The sequence below is a fragment of the Lipophrys pholis genome, assembly GCF_963383615.2.
Source record: "Lipophrys pholis genome assembly, chromosome: 11".
Taxonomy (NCBI): domain Eukaryota; kingdom Metazoa; phylum Chordata; class Actinopteri; order Blenniiformes; family Blenniidae; genus Lipophrys; species Lipophrys pholis.
In genome coordinates, this window is record NC_137631.1 from 14,764,015 (window position 1) to 14,786,250 (window position 22,236).

The 22,236-nt window shown below is 40.3% G+C and overlaps 1 protein-coding gene across 2 annotated transcripts in view; it reads left to right on the forward strand.

The window, feature by feature from the left end:
- banp (BTG3 associated nuclear protein) overlaps positions 1 to 22,236 on the forward strand; it is a 34,420-nt gene that overhangs the window by 3,712 nt on the left and 8,472 nt on the right. For both annotated transcript variants that reach the window (XM_080476077.1, XM_080476078.1), the window contains exons 7-11: positions 893 to 1,132; positions 2,925 to 3,083; positions 5,251 to 5,372; positions 6,761 to 6,832; positions 8,640 to 8,684. In XM_080476077.1, the coding sequence (XP_080332203.1) occupies positions 893 to 1,132; positions 2,925 to 3,083; positions 5,251 to 5,372; positions 6,761 to 6,832; positions 8,640 to 8,684 (638 nt within the window). The remainder of the gene's footprint in view (positions 1 to 892; positions 1,133 to 2,924; positions 3,084 to 5,250; positions 5,373 to 6,760; positions 6,833 to 8,639; positions 8,685 to 22,236) is intronic.

Sequence of the window (22,236 nt, forward strand, 5' to 3'; positions counted from 1 at the left end):
TCTTCTTCTTGGTCTTTTAATGAACATATTGGCTATGCGGATGAGGACGATGTTTTCAAAGACCATATCACTGATTTAATTCCTTAAAAAAAGTATGAGTCTTGCTTTTTTTCTTTTTCTTTTTTTTTTTTACATTTATTTATATGTAAATGCAAGGAACAGCCACTGTTGAAGATCTTAGGCACTGATGCAGTAAGTGTGTGCAGTAAGAAAAACGTGTCTCAGTTTGCTGGCAGTAAATTAGAATTCTTTCTGAGATAGAAGGAGGTAGATATTCGATTTTAGGAACTGAGTGCAGTCATGACAATTTTGACTCCTAAGTGAGTAGAAAACAAGCAGCATCGATGGGGAATGTTTAAAGCCCGGGCTTTTCTACCTTAAGTCATAATGATTCAATGTCTGAATTGTCACTGTTTTCAGGAAATCATTGTTTCCGGATTGGTCTGCATTAGAGCAGATTATTCTCAGTAGTGCAAATCTTAATTAATTTCCCATTTGAGATCCCTTTTCTGTAATTTTTGATATTTTTTGGGGTTCTATCTTGAGATGCCAATTATAATTAATGTATTTGGTGCTGAGTTAATATGACACAACTATTAGTCAGCATTAACTACATGGTACGATGCATTTCATGCATTGAGTGTGTAGTATACTTATCAGCTCACATATGCCTGGAGTGAACTCCCAAACAATTACGTTTTTATTTCAAAGGATTTACTCATTTCTTTTTATCGCCACAAGGGTGTGCTGTTGTATCATTTGAATCGTCTGAAAGTCTGTATGACTATGACGTGTCCAGCAAATCAATGGCTGAGAGACTAATCAGAGTGTGGGTTTGTTAAATGAATTGTGTAGCTGGGTTTAAGAAGCTGTTTCTCATTTTCTTTTCCAGATGATTATCCTAGTGGCACCTGGCTGGGGGATGAGAACAATGCAGAGATGCGAGTGCGCTGTCCAGTGTCCCCAGCTGACATGCTTCATATCACCACAAACTGTCGGACGGCAGAAAAAATGGCCCTGACACTGTTGGACTACCTGTTTCACCGGGAAGTCCAGGCCATGTCCAACCTCTCAGGGCAGGGCAAACATGGAAAGAAGCAGCTGGACCCACTCATGATCTATGGCATTCGCTGTGAGTCCCAAGATTAAGAATCTGACATCAGTGTGATTTTAAAAAGTGATCCATCATTCAGCATATTTAGTTTTTACCATTTATCTTTACGTAGCTGTCATGTAAGTAGCATTGGGGAAAAAAACTAAAGGCTGAGACAGTGGTTGGAAGTCCAAAACATGCATATTCATTTTGAAGATTAATCTGGTTTTCACATAATTAAAGCAGGGTGTAAAATATTTGTTTGCTTTGATGTGAAAATAAACCATTTCCATGAGGCTTCATTTCATGATCCTGAAGCTACAACAGTTCTACGGGCCTGTGATGATAGCAACATGTACTTTACCTGCACACATTAATGTGCAACACATTATGTAAAACACCAGAATCTAAATGACAAGCACATGTCTGGTAGACAGATCCCAATGAAGTCAATCTTAATTCAGGGAACCTTGAGATTGATTAGGCAGAGCAAGGGTTAGGATGGTAGACAGATGGATATTAATGAACGCATATTATATCAATATGTCTCCTTTTGCAACTTTCAGAGGGATTGTATTACATATGACATCTACAGAGTTGTGTCACCTACGTATGGTTTGGTCCATATCCCACAAGACACTCAGGCATAAAGCTTGATTAATGCTTTGTCCAAACTGCACATCAGACGGCCATATAATTGGAAATCCCCTTCCTCCTACACCTTTTCAATGGGGCATTTGGGATATCTTTGTTGACAGTGTGTTCTTGAAACCCCGCATGTTGACATGATTGGCCTGCTGCACAAAGGTGAGAGAGAGGTCAGGCATTGTGTTTCTATCTCTATAGTTCTCTTTGGCACCCATTGCAAATGCCAAAGGAACAACCAAGTGCTACACTATGAATGTGAGCCTGTGGCGATGATGTGAAATGCAAATGTATTCTTCAGAGAATATCCACACAACACACGATATTGTATCTTTCCACTATTCCTGTTTGAACTAGAAACAGAAGTGTTTGTGTTCTTGGTCACCTATGTTTTGTCTCTGCAATGTGGATGTTTTTCTACATGCAGCTTTAGTGTGAGGAAGAGGTATGTGGATGCTGAAGCAGAGTCATCCTGGGTGACTCACCCTGCCTGCTTGAAAAAAGTAATAAAAAAGGAATGAGGGAGCACCTGCCTCTTCTGCCTGTACAGGACCCATTAAGCACAATTGCGTTGCTGTATGGTGTCACCCCAATATTCTCTGATGTTGCGCCACTTTTTCTTAGTTTCATTCCTTATTTTCCTTTAGAGCAGTATTGTTAACCTATGTAGAAATGACCTGTCAAGAGGCTCTTCAAACAGTTTATAACTGTGGGTTCGGCAGCTGGTAAATCCACCTCACATATCTCCACTGAGGAGTGGGTGAGGTAGAGCCACAGACCAGTGTTAATGTATCAAAACGATGTGTGGGAGACGTAGGCAGAACCAGGACCATTGTGATTTTTCAGAAAAGAAAACTTTGTGTACAAGCAAAATGGGATTTAACTTGTTTTTAACAAATTATGAATATGAAGTATTGTAAAGTATGATTGCATTGATTTTTTTTTTTTTAAACTTCCACCCAGCCTATCATACAATTGAATGAACTTAAGTAGACTGGTGACACAGAGAATTTGAAATAGTAGTTTTGTACTTTTACTGTAGCAAATGGGAGCCAAATGACAAGAAACAACATTCTGGGGGAAAAACATGTGAAACATCTTAATAGACTCTTCAAAAATGAAACTAGATTTGATCATTAATATTGTGTGTCGCCTAACAACTTTTGGCCTTTCCTCGTCTCCACAGGCCATTTGTTTCACAAATTTGGCATCACGGAGTCAGACTGGTACCGGATCAAGCAAAGCATCGACTCCAAGTGTCGCACAGCTTGGAGACGTAAGCAGCGTGGTCAGAGTCTGGCTGTCAAGAGCTTCTCCAAACGCACACCGCGTGGTAACGCTGCAGGTAAAGTACATGTTGCTATTATCACAGGCCCGTAGAACTGTTGTAGCTTCAGGGTCATGAAATGAAGCATCATGGAAATGGTTTATTTTCGCATTCATGCAAACAAATATTTTACACCCTGCTTCAATTATGTGAAAACCAGATTAATCTTCAACATGAATATGCATGTTTTGGACTTCCAACCACTGTCTCAGCCTTTAGTTTTCTTTTTTCAATGCTACTTACATGACAGCTACGTAAAGATAAATGGTTAAAACCAAATATGCTGAATGATGGATCACTTTTTAAAATCACATTGATGTCAGATTCTTAATTGTAGCAGTTAAAATAAACGCTGAAATATTAGCTTCTTGTCCGTGCAATACTGGGGGAGTGTGAGCACACTGGCGGCACTTACCACTACCTAACTATATCGTCATGATAGCCCTAATATAAACTTCATGGATTTGAAAATGTTGCTCCATTTGCACAGCTGTTTTCTGGTCAAAGAAGTTACATAGTTGTGTAATCAACAGCTCCCCGCTGTGAACAAAACATTTTCTGCTCTGTCTTTTTGTTTGCAGATTAGTTGCACCATTGTAGTATAATGGCCCAAAATATAATGCGTATCGATGACCTATTAAAAAGCAATAAAATCCATAATCTAATAGCTTTCCAAATATGTAATAAAAGTACAACTATTATATCATCTTCAATGAATGAGTATGACTCCTACACCATCCACTATACCTGTTTCTGGTTAGCAAACTATTCAAAATCAGCAAATACAATTTTATTTCAAAGAAAATAAGTCCTATTTATCTATTATTATATTATTGGCTGCAGCTATTCAATTTTCACAGTATTTTTTAAGATGCTAGTTCAATAATGCAATAACTTATTCGATTATTGCCAAAATGTTATAAAGATATTGGTTCACATATTTAATTACTTCAGCAAGTTATTATGTTGGCTTTATTACATTTTTGGTTGCATTGCAGCATCACTGATTATGCTTTGCTTTAAAAGGAAAATCAAATAGGACCCCCCTTCTCTCTTTCTTGTTTTTGTAGCCAGAGGCTTTGTTGTAAGGTTGTAAGAAAACAGTCAACACACACAGTCACATGTACTGAAGTCAAACAGGTCATATTGCTTAATAAAAGCTATTTCAAGATCTGGACCTAAATGCAGATACAGATGGTTGTAATCTGCACACAATGCCTGCTGTCCTTCCCTCCCTGTGAGCCTTCACCTCTCACCTCTGACCAGAGAGAAGTACGACTGCAGGGGAAACCCAAATATCCTGTGAGCTCACACGAGGGGCAGCTTATCAGGCCCTGCCTGTTTAGGCCACACACGCCCGGAGTGAACAACACAAATACAAGTTGAAGTTGTACTTCCATCACTATACTACAGACACATACCAAACAGTCATCCAATCCTCCATCAGATTGCATGTTAATGGACAGGAAAGAGGCAATCTTTTCTGTTATTAAAATCATTATTATTAGTGAACCTGCACTGAGAGCTGAAATCCAAACTTTTGCTTATACAAGGCACCTGGTACTTCATTCCTCATCTGGCAAACAAAAATATGAAGAATGGTTTACATGATACAGTATGTACTTTTTTTTGTCTAAAGTATTATCCAAATATCTTTGTAATATTATTCCTACTTCTCCTGTATAGTTTTTAGATTGCCCATTTTATTTGACATCTCACAAGACAAAATCTGGCTTTGTTTATTTTATGGCCTTATGGGTAGATTCTGCTGTCTGTAATAGTTCTGCTCTCTTTGACTGCCCATGTGATATCTTGACATCTCTGATATCGCTGTTGGTGTTGGATCTGCGTGGGGTGATGAAGCTGTGAAGTGTTTCAGGCTGCTGGCGTGATGACTTGTGTTTAGACTGAACACTGGAGTTTGTGTTTGGCTGCTCAACCACAAATGTGTTTGGATGGGTATCTGGAAGTTCTTGTTGTGTATTTAGGCATTCAAAGTATAAACAAGGCATCAGCCAGCAGATGGCCTGGGAATTAGCCAGTTTTTAAAATAAGTTTTCTCAGGCCCCGACACGAGTGTGTCTGTGAGTGACGCCTCATTCTTATTTTATAAGTGTGTTGGAAGCACTTAAGCTTTATTTGTAACCTATATCCCAGTGACTATATTGCTTGTACTTCTATCCAGAGGAAGGCATGACAGAAGAAACGGCTCACATTGAGGCTGCCACCCAGCAGACCTTGCACTACACGCTGGCCAATCAGCAGGTCCAGTTCCATCGTATTGGTGAAGATGGACAAGTTCAGGTGGTGAGTGTCGCAACAAAGTCTTCTTTCTTACAATAATTCTGATGTATGTTTTATGGTTAGATGCCTTTTGGTTGGATTTTTTTCTCACTCCTGCCATCCTTCAGGGTGCTCATCTTGTAATGTTTATTGCATACATGCACCCTAATCAACTTGTGATTTTCTGTCTGTTTCAACAGTCACATTTAGGAATGTGGTGTTTATGTGTGGGCTGTAACAGAAACAGTGACTGTACTTTTTATTTGCCTGTTCCTGAGAAAATGCACAATTTATGACAAGAGAGAAGCTGGTCGTCCTGAAAATGGTCTGTACAAAGAAATTTATCACAGTTTTAAAGTAACCGTAAAAGAAGACATCCTTGTAAACAAACCTGCATTGCAATGACTGATTGCTCAGCAGGTCTCATTGAAAAACTGACTGCACAGATTTACTGTCCAAGACAAATACAATAGAGCCGAGAGATCGTATTTGTCAAGAATTGCTTTTCATAGCGAAACTATGTTTTGTTAGCTTGTTTCACAGCCGTGTGAATGGCAAAGTCTGTGTAACAAATGTGATACAATTTCCTTTGGTGACTCAGTGTGACCATCCCAGGTAATTTCCACTCTCATTGGTGCACTCCCTACATAATAATGGTGCTACAGAAAAGTCTGGTGATTTACAGTGTGGAGTATTTCTGCTGTTCCTGGGTTACTACATGATGCACGGGTTTGGCGGCACCGATGATAGGTGACTTCCCTGAGCATGTAATGATTTACCATGAAAGATAGAGGGTGGACAGACAGGAAGAGAACTTGGGGAGAAGGTGGGAGTGATTGTCAAGGTTTCACCGTGCACATATTTTCCACCTGACATGAACACACCTGAGTATTGAGGTGCAGCTGAGCCTCAAATTTATGAATGAGCGACTGCTAATAAAGCAAAGGCAGTCATTTATACCCACCGTCACCGATTCAGAATGCATTCAGTATTTCATTCACAGAGCGTGCCAGAATCAAGAAAGTATCACACCTCGCTCGCATAAGTATTTCTGTTTGAAGCTGTGACTGGAGCTTAACACACAGCTAAAGAAAACCTAAATGATGGCACGTGTTTTTGCTCTGATCATAGTCACTGTTGAGACAACTCATCCCATGGAGGTTTTAGTCTCAGGGAGGTGGAAAAAAGTTAGGATCTTCTTTCAAAAAAGTCAGCGCAAGTTACACAAATCAAGTAGATATTTTCCGAGGTTACAGCCAGAAATCTCTCGGTTTGTTGCTCTCTTTCACCACAGCACTTCGTCAAACAACTTTTTTTTTAAGCATGCCGTGTAATTGTGATATATATATATATATATATATATATGTATGTATATAACATATTTCACAATTGTCTTTTTCTGTGTGTCTCAGATTCCACAGGGACAGTTGCATATTGCGCAAGTGCCACAAGGAGAGGAGGTGCAGATTACACAGGACAGTGAGGCAAGTACATGTCTGTGTGCGCATGTGAGAGACTCCGAGAAACAGTTACCTTCTCATTTTCTAAAGTTAGTAATTGTTTTATGCACTAAACGTCTCAGTGAACACCTCGATGTTCCATTCAGCTCACACCAAAGTAATTATTGTTTGCATTTGTGCAAGAATAGTAATATTTTGTGTTGGATTTTACGCATTATATTAATTTGACAAATGCATTTTTATTCTGATTGTGAACATTAGAGATGTTGTGAAGTTTAGTTTTTGCTCCTCATATCCATATCATTGTCAGGAGTCTGCCTAGTAAACCAGTGCGTTATAAGTTCGATGATAGTTTCCATGTTGTGTCTATTAAGAAGACTATAATTATGCAACGGTACAGAAACACTTCTTGGATGTTATGTAGCCTAATGTGATAATGGATTGCACATTTAAAAACTGACTACTAAATCGAGCAGCATCCCGTGAAGCTGTGTGGATATAAGGATAAATAATTGTATTAATTTCCCAGTGGTTGGTGAAATTGAAGATTGTTTTTTTTTGTTTCTTTTTTTGCCAAAACATTTTGTATAAATCAGCATTAACATTTGGGCCTTTGTCCATACAGCTTCCCACTGCAGCCCTATGGGCCGAGGCTGTTCTTGACAACATTTAAGATGTGATTGAATTTGAATTATAGTTTCCTCAAAGAATATCTTAATGTTTACGTTTCTGTTGGCTCAGACACAGGGTTAGGATTTTTGCTTCCGCATAATACCCAGTTGTCTCGTGTCCCCCCCACCAGCCATCCCATGCTGCACACACGAGCTGCCAGCTACAATCAAAATGTAACGCCAAACCACACTGACTGCTAAAGCAGAATTTCCACATCAGTATTGTTGCTAATGATTTTTCAAGGATGTCGGGGAGAGGTTTATTACAAGGCGCCGGTCTGTGTACACACTCGTATACATGTAATCACATACTGTACATGATACATGCCACAAATGTGGGACAGTTTGACATTCGTGCAAAAAGCAACCGACACCTAAACCAAGTGTTTTTCTCATTTCCTATTCTGTTCAAGTGCAAAAGGACATTCAGAGGAAGAAAAGCACAATTGAGTGAGCGACAGAGTAAATTGGAGGCAGAAAAGCTCTAAAGCCTTTCCTGCTCTTTGTGGCCGAGCCCAGTTTTTTCCTCCTCTTTCTCCTTCCTCCTCCATGATATTGTTTGTTTTTTTGGAGTTCAAAGCTTAGCAACAAAATCCCACTTCTCCCTGCTGCCACTCACAGAATATGTTTTCATTAGGAGTGGGGCCCTTTCATCAAAGACTTTGGTTTTAGTGTGCTTAAAAAGGAAATGAGCTGTTTGAGAGATTACATTGCTCTCCGACCATGTGGCAGCTCAGACAGTGTTGCACATATACATGGAATACAATTAGAGAGAAAACAGCTGAGGCTTGAGGTCGGCTAAGTATGCCTTGTATAATCTTCTCTCAAATGGGCTTGTTAATGCAACTGTGGGTGTTCTGAGATTTTATGGTGGTCATTGTATCTGAGCCTGCGGGCAGTGGCAGACACGAGCAGTTCTGATACACCTCTTATTCTTGACACTATAATGCCGCACTATGTCAATCGCTTTAGCACTTCTTAATGATCTGAATGACCTCAACACATGATGGTAACAGTCTTCACCTGCTACAACGTCTGAGGTCATAGTAGGTTAAGAAAAGTGGGCAAAATTTATGTTTTTGTAATTTCATATCTGATTGTTAAAATACTGCCATTGTATTTAATGGGATTTCTTCTAACAAGTCATTTTTCCATTTCAGGGAAACCTCCAGATTCACCAGGTGCATGTTGGTCAGGATGGGCAGGTGAGAAAACATTCCCACTAAACTAAAACTTGAATTCAATAGATCAGTGTTATCCAATCTTGGCTTGGTGTGCACGCCAGAATTTGGCTTCACTGTAATGTTTTGTCAAATCACAGCTCGGGGGGGGGGGGTATGGTGGTGGTTATCTCAGGGCTCGTGAAAAGAAGGTTTTGAACTACTGCCATAGACTAAAGAAACGTATTGAGATCATTTCATACGTTCATAGTGTAAGATGTTTTATATTACAATGACTGAAACCCACTGTTGTAACTGTCACTATTAAGTCTGGAAGCAGTCATCTGAAAATTCGATCTGTCATTATATAATGCACTTTTGTGACTAAGGCAGGCTATTTTTTTGTAGTTATTTGTAGTGAGCTCATAAAGAAAAACTTCACAGCAAACATATTTTTGTGCAAATAAGAACATCAACACCCAACAGTACCAAATTTCGTACAATTTCAACCAAAAGAAATGACATATCTCAAAGAATCAACGCCCCTTCCACTCAAGCCGCTAGGTGGCAGCGGTGCAATTACTCCTCAACAGGGTCCAGGTGAGTGACTTAGCATGCCTGACTAACAAGCAACCAATGACTGCATGGAAAGACTTTAAAGTCAGAGTATAAATCCAGTTTTTAATTATAAAGTTAGTGTTTTGTGGGAATTGATATTCTATTACCAAGCATGATGTGAAACTATATTAAATGTATTACATTTTTATACCCCTACTTGTAATCATAGAGTTTGAACATTTACCTAATGGCAAAATGTAGTCCTCCTGTAGGTCATCCAATGGGCAAGTGTTTTTGTGTTTCTTTACACACACCACTTATTTTGATGTAGTAATGATGTGCTAATGAGAAACATACCCCTACACAGACCGAGCAGAAAACACACACCAACTACATGCACACTTGGAGGTTGTCTCACTTTTTTCTGCATTCTTGACCTGAACGCAATCCCTTCCATTCTGTCGTTTGTGCCTGCGTGTGTGCAACCATTGCAGGCCACATATGGGTGCCTGCAGACGGCCATAATTTATCATTCATGATAACATCATGTTTATCTTGAGGCAAGGCTTTCGGGAAGGAAGTGCGCTGCCTCTATTGGTTATGGTGTTGTGCATTAGTGTGTTACAACAGGTGTTTGTATGTAACCTTCATAGAAGGTCTTTATTCTTTCCATGAACAGAGGCTCAAATATATGCTCTGTTTGGGTCATTACGAGAAGATTATACATTATATGTTTTTGAAAGCAATATATTCAGTTTTTGAGGAAAGCTTTTACTTGGATCACACATCTCTCTTCAGGTCATCTTAGACTGTACCTGGTCCTATATAGTTCTCATTTTGGCAAAGAGATTCCAGCATGAATATAAGCAATCATCTGCAAAATGATGTGGTCGGCAGGGAAGGCGTGGCTTCGGTCAGTCAAGAATACACAAATGTACCCCAGTTTGTTTGTTTTTCTCCCAGAAATGCTGAAATATGACACAAATCAGTGGGATTGAATTTCATCACAGCATCTCACAAGTGCCATGAACAATCTGCCCCCACTAAACAAACCCTTCTGTGGTTGAGGGCACCAGAGCACCATGATACTACTCGCTGCTAGAGTTTGTAAATAAAATAGACTGAAAAAGGGTTTGCGGTTTCCAATCTGTCTTTCACAGTTTAATTTTTCATTTTTCTCTCTGACTCATGTGAAGTTGCCTCAGAAATCAGACACACATCAAAGGTGGGAAAAGACAAAAAGAATGTAAATCATAATCACTCATTAATGTTGATTGATAGATAAAGTGTTATAAATACAAAATGACTGAAATAGTGACTAGTCAATAGTAGACTGAAAGTCACATTTCAATTCAGGGAAAGTTATGTCTGATTCTGTTCCTATAAGTAGTTCTGCGATTACAAACACATAATATTGCATTTGATAATCAAAATAATTATCAGGCCTCTTACATGACTGGTCAAAATGTCCTGCGGAAATGCAGCTCCGAGCCACCCACCAACTGGAGCCATGTGTGATCAGTTGTTCCGTTCGTCGTCTGATTAACATTTCAGTCAATCGGTTGGCTCATATGTTCTAGATGCCATTTGGTATTTTAAGTGTGCACACATTTGTGATGTGTGATTGCATCTGCTTCATATGAGGGCTCTTTTTGTTGTTTGCATTGTTTTATTGGCTGTTCGACACAGTGTGTGTTTTCAATTGATTGACGTCGTCACCGCACATTCCCGTGCTCTTTGTCTCCCGTACTCTCGTAAACACTCGCGTGCTCATGTCCTCAGATGATCTGCTCGCCGAGCCTGACGGCAGCATTCCTTCCTGTCTCTCTCTAGGACCTGGGAACAAGTTTTGGCGAGAGCTTGATTTCGATTTTGCCTCGTAACACACATTTCCAGCAAATGTTCGAATGGGTTCACAGAGTACATGTGCTGTTGCTGCAGGTTGAGCTCCTCTGTGTGGTAGATGTTATGACATGCACAATGTGTTAAAGCTGTACTGTTTAATCCGTATATCTCATACTTCTTTCACAAGTACGCACCAAAATATCCCCAAAATATAGGAACTATAAATTGCACAAAAGCCTCAATTCCCCTGGCAGTGTCTGGGACCTTAGTGTAATAAAAAAAATATACTTTATTTTCCATTTGTTTTAACTCAAACTTTGATTGGGTCTGTAAAGTGATATGAGTGTCGTGCCAAAAGAAACATTTAGTGAGTCAGTTTTCTAACCTTGTGTTGCTGGTCGAGCTGTTCACACACATGTAGTGGTACACAGCAAACGCAGCATCTTTTCACCCATATATTCTCAGAGGCTTGGATTCTAACTTTAGGTCAGCTCTTAAATCTTACCAAACCCAAAAAGAGCAAAGAGTCACTCAAAGGAAACAGCACTGAGCAAGTAGAATAATAGTGATCGCAGTTCAAGGAGATAAATCACTTGGACCATATTTGCTTCCATACAAAAAACATTATGTTCTTATCATGATTGCTGCAGTGTATCTTGGACCGGAGAACGAAAAAAAAAAAAAAAAAATCTCTAAGTAGATTCTCATGTGCGCTCTCTTGAATGTTTAATTTTTTCTGTTTACGAAGAGGCTTACATCAAATGTTTTTGCAATCTGGCAGAATATTGCTGAGGCTATGTTAGCGTAACCTAGGCTACACAATTCATCACAGAACAGCTTTTGCTCTTCTGTCTGTGGCCGCTTCCTCTTCTTAATTTTATTTTTCCTGCATTGTGTAGTTGCGGTTCCACCTGTCTTTTAAAGGCCACCTGCCATGTTCAGTCGCTCCAGGTTATTAACTCTCAGATGTTCACAATTTCAGGTCAACTCTAGGCTGCGTTCAGATTCATTAACTTAATTGGGGGAAAAAAAAGGAACGTTTTCACATTCTCATGCTTGGACTTTTAACAGCTTCACGCAGATGTTTATGCACTCCAAGGCTCCTTGAGGGTCTCATAATTTATGTGCACTTTCCTTGTTTGTCTGCACCTCATTTCTTTCGATTTACATTTGCATATTTTTATCAAAACATTTTGAGGTTGGTCCAGCTGGCTCTCAAATCTCGGTTATTGGTCTAAACGCTAGGCAAGTTATCCAGGTACCATTTTAGGACTGATCAACATTCTAAATTTCTGAGTAGTTGCATTTCAGTCGATGATTAGTTCATATCTTTATTCAGAAACGTAATCATAAAAGACGAATTATTCTCTCTGCCGATTTGATCTTTATTTTTCTGAAAATGATGAGCACAGAGACTCGGAGTTTTAATTACTTACATTTGTGCCAAAACAATTGTTTTGACTTTTTCATTAAATAAGTTTTTCTTAAAGCTATTATCAGATTGATAACAGATGGTGCTGCCTGACTGTTATGTGTGTACTGGACTTTTATAAAGCCTTTGCTATTATTCATTTAGACAAAAAATAATCACAATCCAGGCAATGCGTCATGTCGCAAACAAAACATTTCAATTCAATAGAAAATGTTGGCCCTTTTTGAATTTCATTACACATCTCCAATCAGTTGGGACGTGGGGAAATTAAGTGGTATTATTGAAACATTTGGCTTTTAGCTGAGTTTTCTTTGTAGCGAAACAGATCAGATTGAAACAGGTCAGTGACTTGAATGTGAAAACCATTTTAGAAAGGCAGAATCCATCAGAAGGAATAAATGATTGACCAAATAGTCATTGATCAGCAAAAAATCTTGGAGTTGACCAATTACAAAAAAACTTGAAATGAGAGTAATTTGAAGACTGCGCCATCTTCAGTACACAATTCTGTCTAAATATTAAGAAAATCTGGATGAGTCTTGTACGTAGGGAACACGTGTGAACGTCAAAGTTGGACGCTTGTGATCTTCATTTCCACAGGCAGAGCCGCACTAAAATTACAAACTGATGTGAAGTAGAAATCTGCTCTGTCATCAGATGAATCAAAATTTTTTATTAAGTTTCTGAAAATATGACAGTTGACAGACCATAAAGAGGAGCGGCCTGTGCGAGCATCTCTGATGGTATAGGTGTGCGTGGAGTTTGACATTGCCTTATTGCCTGGACCTGGGGTTGTACGGTGCAGGTACATGATGTTTGAACGCAGACTCAAGGAAGATGAAAGAAACATGCGTAGATCTGGAGCCTTGTTAGTGCATAAGAGGCTCAAAGCCCTGTTCTAGCTATATTACAGAAATGGAGTTGGATTGTGGTTGAAGAGACGGGCTGCTGTAAAATGTGGCTGGCTGCACACTGACCTCTCTGTCTTCCCTTGGTCCATCTATCATCCTCCATGTTGCCACTGGAGACTGTCTGCATGCAATAAGTGGAGCAGCGTGCCGTGCAACATACCTCACTATTTCTGTTGTGTTTGTCTAAGCGCTCTCTACACATTGAACTTGTGTACTTTCGCCGCATATGTTTATGTATCTGCTCCCATGTCCATGCCAATTGAGGCCAGGACTCTTGAGTAACTGCCAGCTGAAAATGTGAGTTAAACTGGTCCACAGGAATCCAGGATTGTCTTATAAAAAAGTGTGCCATGGAGACGGAAGGAAAGTCAGACCCATGAAACTATAAAATCACTTGTCTTTTACTGCACTCCCTGTCTGTCATAGCTTCTTATCTTGTACCTTTCTCTCTCCGTGCTGTGATCTTACCCAGTGCTGATGCAGACCAAATGGAGGATTGAAAGATGAAAGGAGTGACTGATGCGTAGGAGGGAAGATAGAAAAAATATGGGGAGAGGAAGGCAAAAAAAAAAAGAGAGAGACACCATCTGGAAGACATGCTTTGTCCAGTTGGTAATTAAAAACCGACACCAGCTGAGCAATGAATCGGGCAAAAACACCCGCAGTAATACATATGCAAATGCTTGACACCAGGTGCCACATTAAAAACATGGAGTGTGCCCTCTGCTGGAACATCTCCAAGCCCCAACAAGTACAGTGTGCTCGCAATGTCCTCAGATCACCTATTTTTTCCCCCCCTGAAATTATCTTTGCTCAATACAAAGAATTCGAAAATAAAAAAATTGTGCAGATTAAAAAACAATAATAATAATTTATCCATCTGTCTACAGTGGAGAACTGATAATGACAACATGAAAATTTTAAAACTTTTCTTTGTGAAATTATTACCAATCAGCATTTGCAATCCATCATTTATGATATTCTGAACCTCTACTACTTAGTAGAAATCAGATATTGCATTGAGTCTTGTTGGATAAGTCTTTACAGTTTTTACACTCCTGGATTTTGGCAGTTTTTTGCTTTTCTCCACAAACATGTTTCTGCACATGTCTTTTTGGCTGTGTTCCTTTCTAAACTATGTCCAACTTTGCCTCAGGTGCACTTTAATCAACTTGGAGACACATCTTAAGCATATTTCAAATATACCAGGCCCAACTCGTCCCAATTTGGATCGCTACAGACAAAAGCCTGAATACTGTTTGTAAAAAGTGTTGATTTCCACATTTTGTAAAAATATTTAGACATTTGTTACTTCACAACTTTCCATAATAAGCTGTGAGCTTTTTATATCAAAACAGAAAGTATTGAAAGTGATGGAGCATCCTTCAGTTGAGCAGTAAATCCACTGCTGACTGCATTTCCAGTCTCTTGGAGGACCCATTTTGTTGAATAACTTTAAACTCATGCCGTAACAGTTTGAAATATCGGCCATATCTCAAGAGGCGGCTATCAACTTTAATAATTATACCAATGTTGTCATCTGCCCACATCATTTAGAGATGGTAGACATCATTGCTGTTCATCGGGGCTTTACATGCTATTTGTCAAGAGTCTGAATGTAGCCCCCCTCCACCCTCCATCTCATTTCCTCCCGTTAGTTGAACCTCTGCCATCCTTTCGTGTCAGCACATGTTTTGGTGCATCTGTTGGATCATCCCAAGTGACTTTGTTCATGGTCAGTGTGGGAACTGGGTCACAGAACAGAGTCCAACTCAGCAATGGTCTCTGCAGCATTGCTGCCAGATCCTATAAGCGCGGAACCAAGAACAGTACATTTTGTGCACGACGGAGTGTAGAACTACATGGCTTGGTAGACACGTTAAGGAAGGGGAGCCAAAAAGTAGAGGAAGTCTATAGGCGAAATGGTAAAGTGAGGTAATAAAGTAGAGTTCAAGAGGAAACAGATGAATATTCATCCTTGAACTCGTGTTGTAGTGCATGTGCCGATGTTCCTGTACATGTTTTTTGTGACCACAGCTAGTCATCAGTCAGTACCAGTCATATAAGGACAGTACCCAGATGTTGGAACAATGTGTAGCTTCAACCTCACAGAATCCGAGTGTGATGTGTGCTGGAATCACACTGCTGGCTTTTGGCCTGTTGTTGCTCAGTCGCCCTCTTTCCAGTTCTGCCTAAGAATGTTGTTTCTAGTGTGTAAAGGGTTGTTGAGATTCCTATGAATCACAGAGAGAGAGGGGAGGATAAAACGAGATGAAAAGATACAAACAAGACGTTTTATGGCCAGGGTTTAGTATAAGTGGGATGTACGTAAGCACTCAAGGATTTGAAAGCCTCGTGGTGGATCGTGTTTCAAAGGAGTAGTTGTCTGCTTTGTGTCCTTGTGCATCATGGCCGGAGATAGAGTGCCACCGATCAGGGAATCCTTCGCTTGGGAGAGAGGTGTGTGTGTGTGTGTGTGTGTGTGTGTGTGTGTGTGTGTGTGTGTGTGTGTGTGTGTGTGTGTGTGTGTGAGAGCATTTCAGAACACTGCAGAGGAGGGTACAGCCTCTGGTGTTTTCTTCTGTCTTTGTGGGTAAACTCAGAGTTGCTGGTTGTGCGAGTAAAAGGGAACAGATGTTTTAGACGTATTTCAGTGTGACTCAACATCATCACAGGCCCGGTGCAGCCCTGCCTCACCAGTACCAGGCATACACTGCTCTGTCATCAGTTTCAGCACAGCACATGTAAACAGATTCTGGTTTGATTGTATTTAGGTAAAATATTCATGTAAACATCTAAATTGTGGAATTTGATCCATAATTGGAAGGAGCATAAAGTGAAGCAAAAAAAACGAAACGCTGACTGTTCACACACACACACACACACACACACACACACACACACACACACACACACACACACACACACACACACACACACACACACACACACACACACACACACACACACACACACACACACACACACACTTCGATGGTCTGTGAATAGATTTCAATTTTGGTGGTTTTATTTTTATGGACACACATAATTTTGTGACTGCCTTATCTCAAGGAGTCAGTGATCTGTACAGACATTCACATTCATTACTACTTGAATATTATGAAATAAGTGATGCTTTTCCACTGTGGGAGGAAGCTGAAGCACCTGGAGAAAATGCTGGTCAGCACAGGGAGAACATTTAAACGAAATGGAAGAGACCTGGCTCATATTCAAACCCTGTCCTCCTTGTTCTGAGGCAGCAGTAGTAGACATGTCCAGGAGGTAATTTTATGTCTTCTCTACATATCCCACAACAAATCAAGGAACAGCCTCTACAAATTTCGCTATGACTAAAATGTATTTTATGAAATGCACTAATGCAAAAACTCATAAAATCTTAATAAAACGAGATCTTTAGCCAGCCCACTTTCTAGACATCAGTGTGACTGTGAAGTGAATCATGGCTCTGGAAGGAGGCAAATGTAAATTGAGACAAAAGTTAAACTTTTACTATTGCTGGAAAGTGTACAGGTAAAATGATTGCATCTGACAGAGGCGATACCTCAGTCAAGGACTGAGGCAGTCTTCATGCTGATTTACTCTGACTGATGTCTCGCAGCAGATTTAAGATCTGAAGAGGAACTGTTGGACTTTTGGCAGCTGTGTGTTGAAGGAGCCGTTTGTGTTTCGGCTCTTTTTTTAATAGCAGTTGCATTGAGGTGTGATTGTGCAGCTTGAAAGGTCAGCTATAGGTCATTTGGATGTGGTTAGTCTTTAGAACTAGTCTCCCATGCATTTTAATGTGTTAACGGATACTTGAAGGAAATTGCTAAAATTATGAGCAGAGTATTCATTAAGTTGAGCCAGAAAAATGACATTTCATTTCAGAAATGTCGACCTCGTTCCGAGTGCAAGTCTTACTCAATGCTGGATTAAGTATCCTGTTGGTGATAGGCATCTTGTGCAGTGTGATATTTTGTAAAGTGGGTTTTTACAGCCTGTGTATATCCTCCCCTTTGGCTTCATTGACTCAAACGGATAATTAAAAACACAATAAACTCATTATCTTCAAACAGGAAATTTACTGACGTTGTAAAAAAAATCTTCATCAAGAAGGCAAGTCATGTTTGGATTTGGATTAGAGAACTGTGAAAACCTTCAGAGGAACTTTCATCTCTGTTGTTTTGGAGGAACCTTATGCCTAATTGCGGTTTTTATTTTTGTCATTGGTCTCCTTTGATTTTACTGCTCTGGATCAAAACTGTCGTCTAGCTCATTTTGTCATAAAACCTCTCCGGGATCTCCAGTGTGCTGGTGGGAGTAGCAAAGCAAAGGATGTGGAGGAGGGGGGTTTGGATTTCACGCAGGGGTTCGGCCACTGGTATTGAAATGTTGTCAAAAGAAATAAGATTCTATAGCCGTTGGCGATGAACTTTGCACTTAAAAAATAAGGTGTTGACCAGAGATTAATGCATTCTTGTCAGAATTCTTAATACATATCTGCAAATGAGCAAGAAAGTGGAAGAATTCCAAATTTCTAGAGGAACAAAGTAAGAGTGTCTGGCTTCTGTTTCAACTTCTGACTTTTTTTCTTTGTTTTAATTTATGTCATGAGTTCAGTTTCTATTCAGTCAGATTATGAGCTGAGGCCCAGAAATCAGCCTTCAGACTCTGAGGTAAAATAAAAGGCATATGTAACTAAGAGAGTTTATGACTGCAGTGGGACATATTTGGGCCAGTATGTTCATTTTCCCTTATCCTCACAAAACAAACACACAGAACACTTCTGTGTCCATGGGCATCCTTTCAGCCAAGTTGCAGCCAAGCCTTTGTCCCCCCCCCCCCGCCCCCCCACCCCCTCTCTTCCACTTTGACCACACCTACCCACCTGGAGCTAGTGTTACTGCTTGGACATCTGTCCAAGGGTTGGCAACCACAGATGTTGTTGACGGCTGTTAAGCTGAGAGGAAGTTCCAAGCACTCCAAAGTCCAAATGTTTCTTTTCTCATTTCCCTGTTTTGGTTTAGTTTTTTTTTTTTTTTCTTCCAGATCTGAAAGAAGAGGGAGGCGGTATTCCTTTGGGAATGATAGGAACCAGATCTGTGTGGTGTCTTTCTTTCTCTTTTTTTTCCCCCTTGGAGTCAGAAAGCGTGTGAGGTTTTATTTTAAATGGAGGCTCTTGTAGTTGTCGGATTCCGCCGTGCTTTAGAAACGTACAGACACGAAGACCCACATGCACACTATTGGGTGACTCACAGTATCAGCCGATGCACAGCTGAGTTTAACTGAGAGGAAATTGATACCATGCTGCACCAAGCTAGTGCACTCTGGATGCTGGTTTTCCAAATCTCACTCCGACTAAGAATAGATGGCAGTTCAGAGGCATTGTTTAATTTCTGAACCTTTTTCCTCAAAGCACTCGTTATTTACGTTTCACCAGATTTTACGAGATGTGAAAGAATAGAGACTAGATTTTAATAGTCGCACAATAAGCAACAATGACGACTTGGTAAACAGCCTTGTTTATGCAGTTGTTTTCCTTCAGCTTGGGAAACGTGGATATTTTCTGCATCAACTCGCTGTTGTTTTTTGTGTTTTTGACTCCCATTTCTTTACTGTCCTGGACCCATTACTGAAGGCATTACAGCACCAGCAAAAGATTTATTGTTTTTTTCTCCTTTTTTTCTCAAGGCCATGGCAGCTCTCAAAGTCTGGGTTGCTCTTGATTTTTCAGGCCTCTTCTTTCTAGCACTTCAGTGTTGTATGATAGCTCTTTAATCCTGCTCATCGCGTCTGCTCGTTGGCCTTGAGTGTGCGGGTGGCCGACATGCCAGTGCTGAATAGTTAAGGATCTCAATTCATGAGGTCAACAGTAACTAATGTCTTTAAGATCTGGTTACAGCCTATGTTTCAGATACATTTAAGCCCACTAAATCAAAGCATAGAAAATAAAGCATCACTCAAGGCATTCTAAAATCTCTGTTAAAGACTCTAAAGTTCACCCAATATCAGGGCACTTATGTCCCACACAAGCTTCCTGAAACACTCCTCACCCTGTCACATGCTTTTATTTCCTCTTACAATCTTACAAACCAGGCCCTAAGTTGCAAGAGTCTATACAAGTCTGAGATTATTAATAACTTGGAGCATAGCGAGCTAGTAGCGGATTGAAAAACCAGTAAGAAAAATTATTTTTGAATATTGGAGTGTATTGTTTTTATGTTGTTTTAAGGGTGCATGGTGGTGCTTGTGTATATATGAGCTGTGCAGAAGATCCTGTTTCTTTCCTGAACAGCGATAGTAATGGCACTTGGGTTTGTTTATTCGACCCTACCCCCATACAGAGCATTATTTAATTACAACTCATTTGAACAGCTGTATTGTATTTTACAGTGATTGTTTATTGTTAAAAAAAAGTGAAAGTCTACTCGGTCACTCTCAAAAGCACATGCTCCATGGGCTTTAAACTTTAAAAAGTTGTCTTTTGAGCTTAGTTTACAAACATTTGTGATGCAATACTGCAGTCATTTCTGTCTTTACATTATTGTCAACCAGCCTAATGATGATTGTTTCCTTTTAGCTGAATGAGAGGTGATTATTATTAGTGTCTTTAAAATTACTCAATAGTCGATAACAGTCGACATTATGAGGAAAATAAAAAGGAAAATAGGCTGAAAGACTAATGTTAATCTTTTGAGTACTCAACCTCTTTCGTGATATAAATGTACATTTCCTGGCCATATGTTTAGTTACTATTTGATTTCCGTGGACTGAGTGATATTAAAGCCAAGCAGGACAGCCTCACACCCAAATCATAAAGGCAAGTTGTTCTGATAAAAAAAAAAAAAAGTCGTGGGACAGGATGTCGAGGCGAGAAGTTCCTGTGTAATCATTGAAGAGATCTCACACACTGTTCCAACTCTGTAAATGCTTTAGTGAGCCTCTGTGTGCTGCTCCTCACAGCTGAGAATGCAAACTGCTCTCAAATGGAGGTGGAGACTCTAATTGAGTGAGACAAGTGTTTACCATCTCAAATGTCAACCATAGCATCCCTTAAACCCCGGTAATTGTGCACTTAGATACACCAGTTGCACAGTATCGACAAATCATCATGTGTTTACGCGCAAAAGTACACAACTACCCATAGGCTACATTCTTTCACAGGCAGGCAAGCATTTGGCAGAGGTCCCGTTTGAATTTTTAATGGACCGGTGTGACAGAATGGAGATAAGAAAGTGTCTCTACAGATGTCTATCACGAACGAACAATCGAACAGCTGTACATTTGTGCTCCCACTCTTCTCATTGAGTTGTCTGACTTATCACTGCAAAATATGTGTAAATGTCCGACATAAAAGGATTTGTGAAATACAGTTAATTATTTTAATGACAACTGAGCAATGTCACTATTTCATATTTACCAAGTACATACACAGCAAGAGCAGGGGTCTGCAATCCCACTGCAGTTCATCCCGGAACGGGGCGGGCCGGGGCGGTACGGTAAGGCAAAGCGCAGCCAGAACCAACTGTGTTGCGCCGTCCCACTGCAGAGAGTGCGTTAAAATGTAAACAGTGTTGTGAACGACGCAGGGATGTAACGTCATTTTGCAACAATAGTGGCGCGAAGAGCGCGGTAGTCACTGCTCACGATAGCTGCAGTTGCGCAGCGGCGTATGTGAACAATAACAGGAGTGCTTTAGGCAGATGAGATCTTTTAATATTGCGGACTTGTTGAGAGTGACGATGCGGGGTGCGGCTCCCAGTGTGTTCTGCTCAGTGGGAAGCGAATCCAAATGGCTCTTTTGAGTGTTGAAGGTTGCCGACCCCTGAGCTAGAGGAAGAAGAAAAATCTCTTGACATAGAAATTGAGAGCAGACACTGCTCTGCTTTATTTATATATGAATGCTAAGCAAACTGGTTGCTGGTACCAGCTTGTACTGACATGAGACTGGCATTGATATCTTCTTTCAATTCCTGGCAAGAAAGCAAATGAGCCTAATTTAACCGTCTGATCAGTGTTTATACTAACCGCCCAGACTCATGCAACAATGAGGAATGCTTTATGGGTCACCAAACTGCGTGATTCATTTGACCGAGCTTTGACAGTCTCCTTCTATATTAAGACCTTAACCTACTAAGCCTAAATCCATGTCTGTTTTTTAAGGGTTTGATCGGGTGAGTCACACAGACATCTTACACTAATAGCTTCCATCGGGCTCGTCGGGTCTGGCACTTTATGGTGATGAGGCAGCAGATTTTGTGGTGGAATTGGCAAAGTGTCTTCCTGGCGGGCATGTGAGTGGGGGGGAGTTAAAGCCCATCACCAACTCGAACAACTTTAAAGCGTTGGTTGGACTGAGGTTTTTCAGAGGCAGTGTGGGACTCTTGCATTAGATTGGTTAGGGGGCAACAAACATCATCTGCAACTGAGGTTTATGGGGTTTGGGTTTCTCTCCCGGGTTGCATACCGGTATTTGCCCTTGAATTTCTATTGTGTGTTAAGCATGTCTTAGCTAGTCCTAGCATCATGAGCAGTCAGAACAAGAATAAGACAGAGACTGAGACCTCACCTAACAACAATTATTCAACGCTGCCAGACAGGAGACGCGACAAAAGGTCCATGTTCAGGCAAAGGCCATAAAACAGGAACAAATGTCAACCGGATCATGCTGTCATCTCATGTAGAAACACATCACTTTAAGGAACTTACTGTTGTAAGGCTCCACTGAATGGTGGTAGTGCGGTCTACAACCTCTGTCTGATTTAAATGAGCATGCACAAACACAAAGCTGAATGAACGTTTCCTTCTATCTATCTTCCAGAGTGTTTGTGTTGACAGGATGATTGTATTT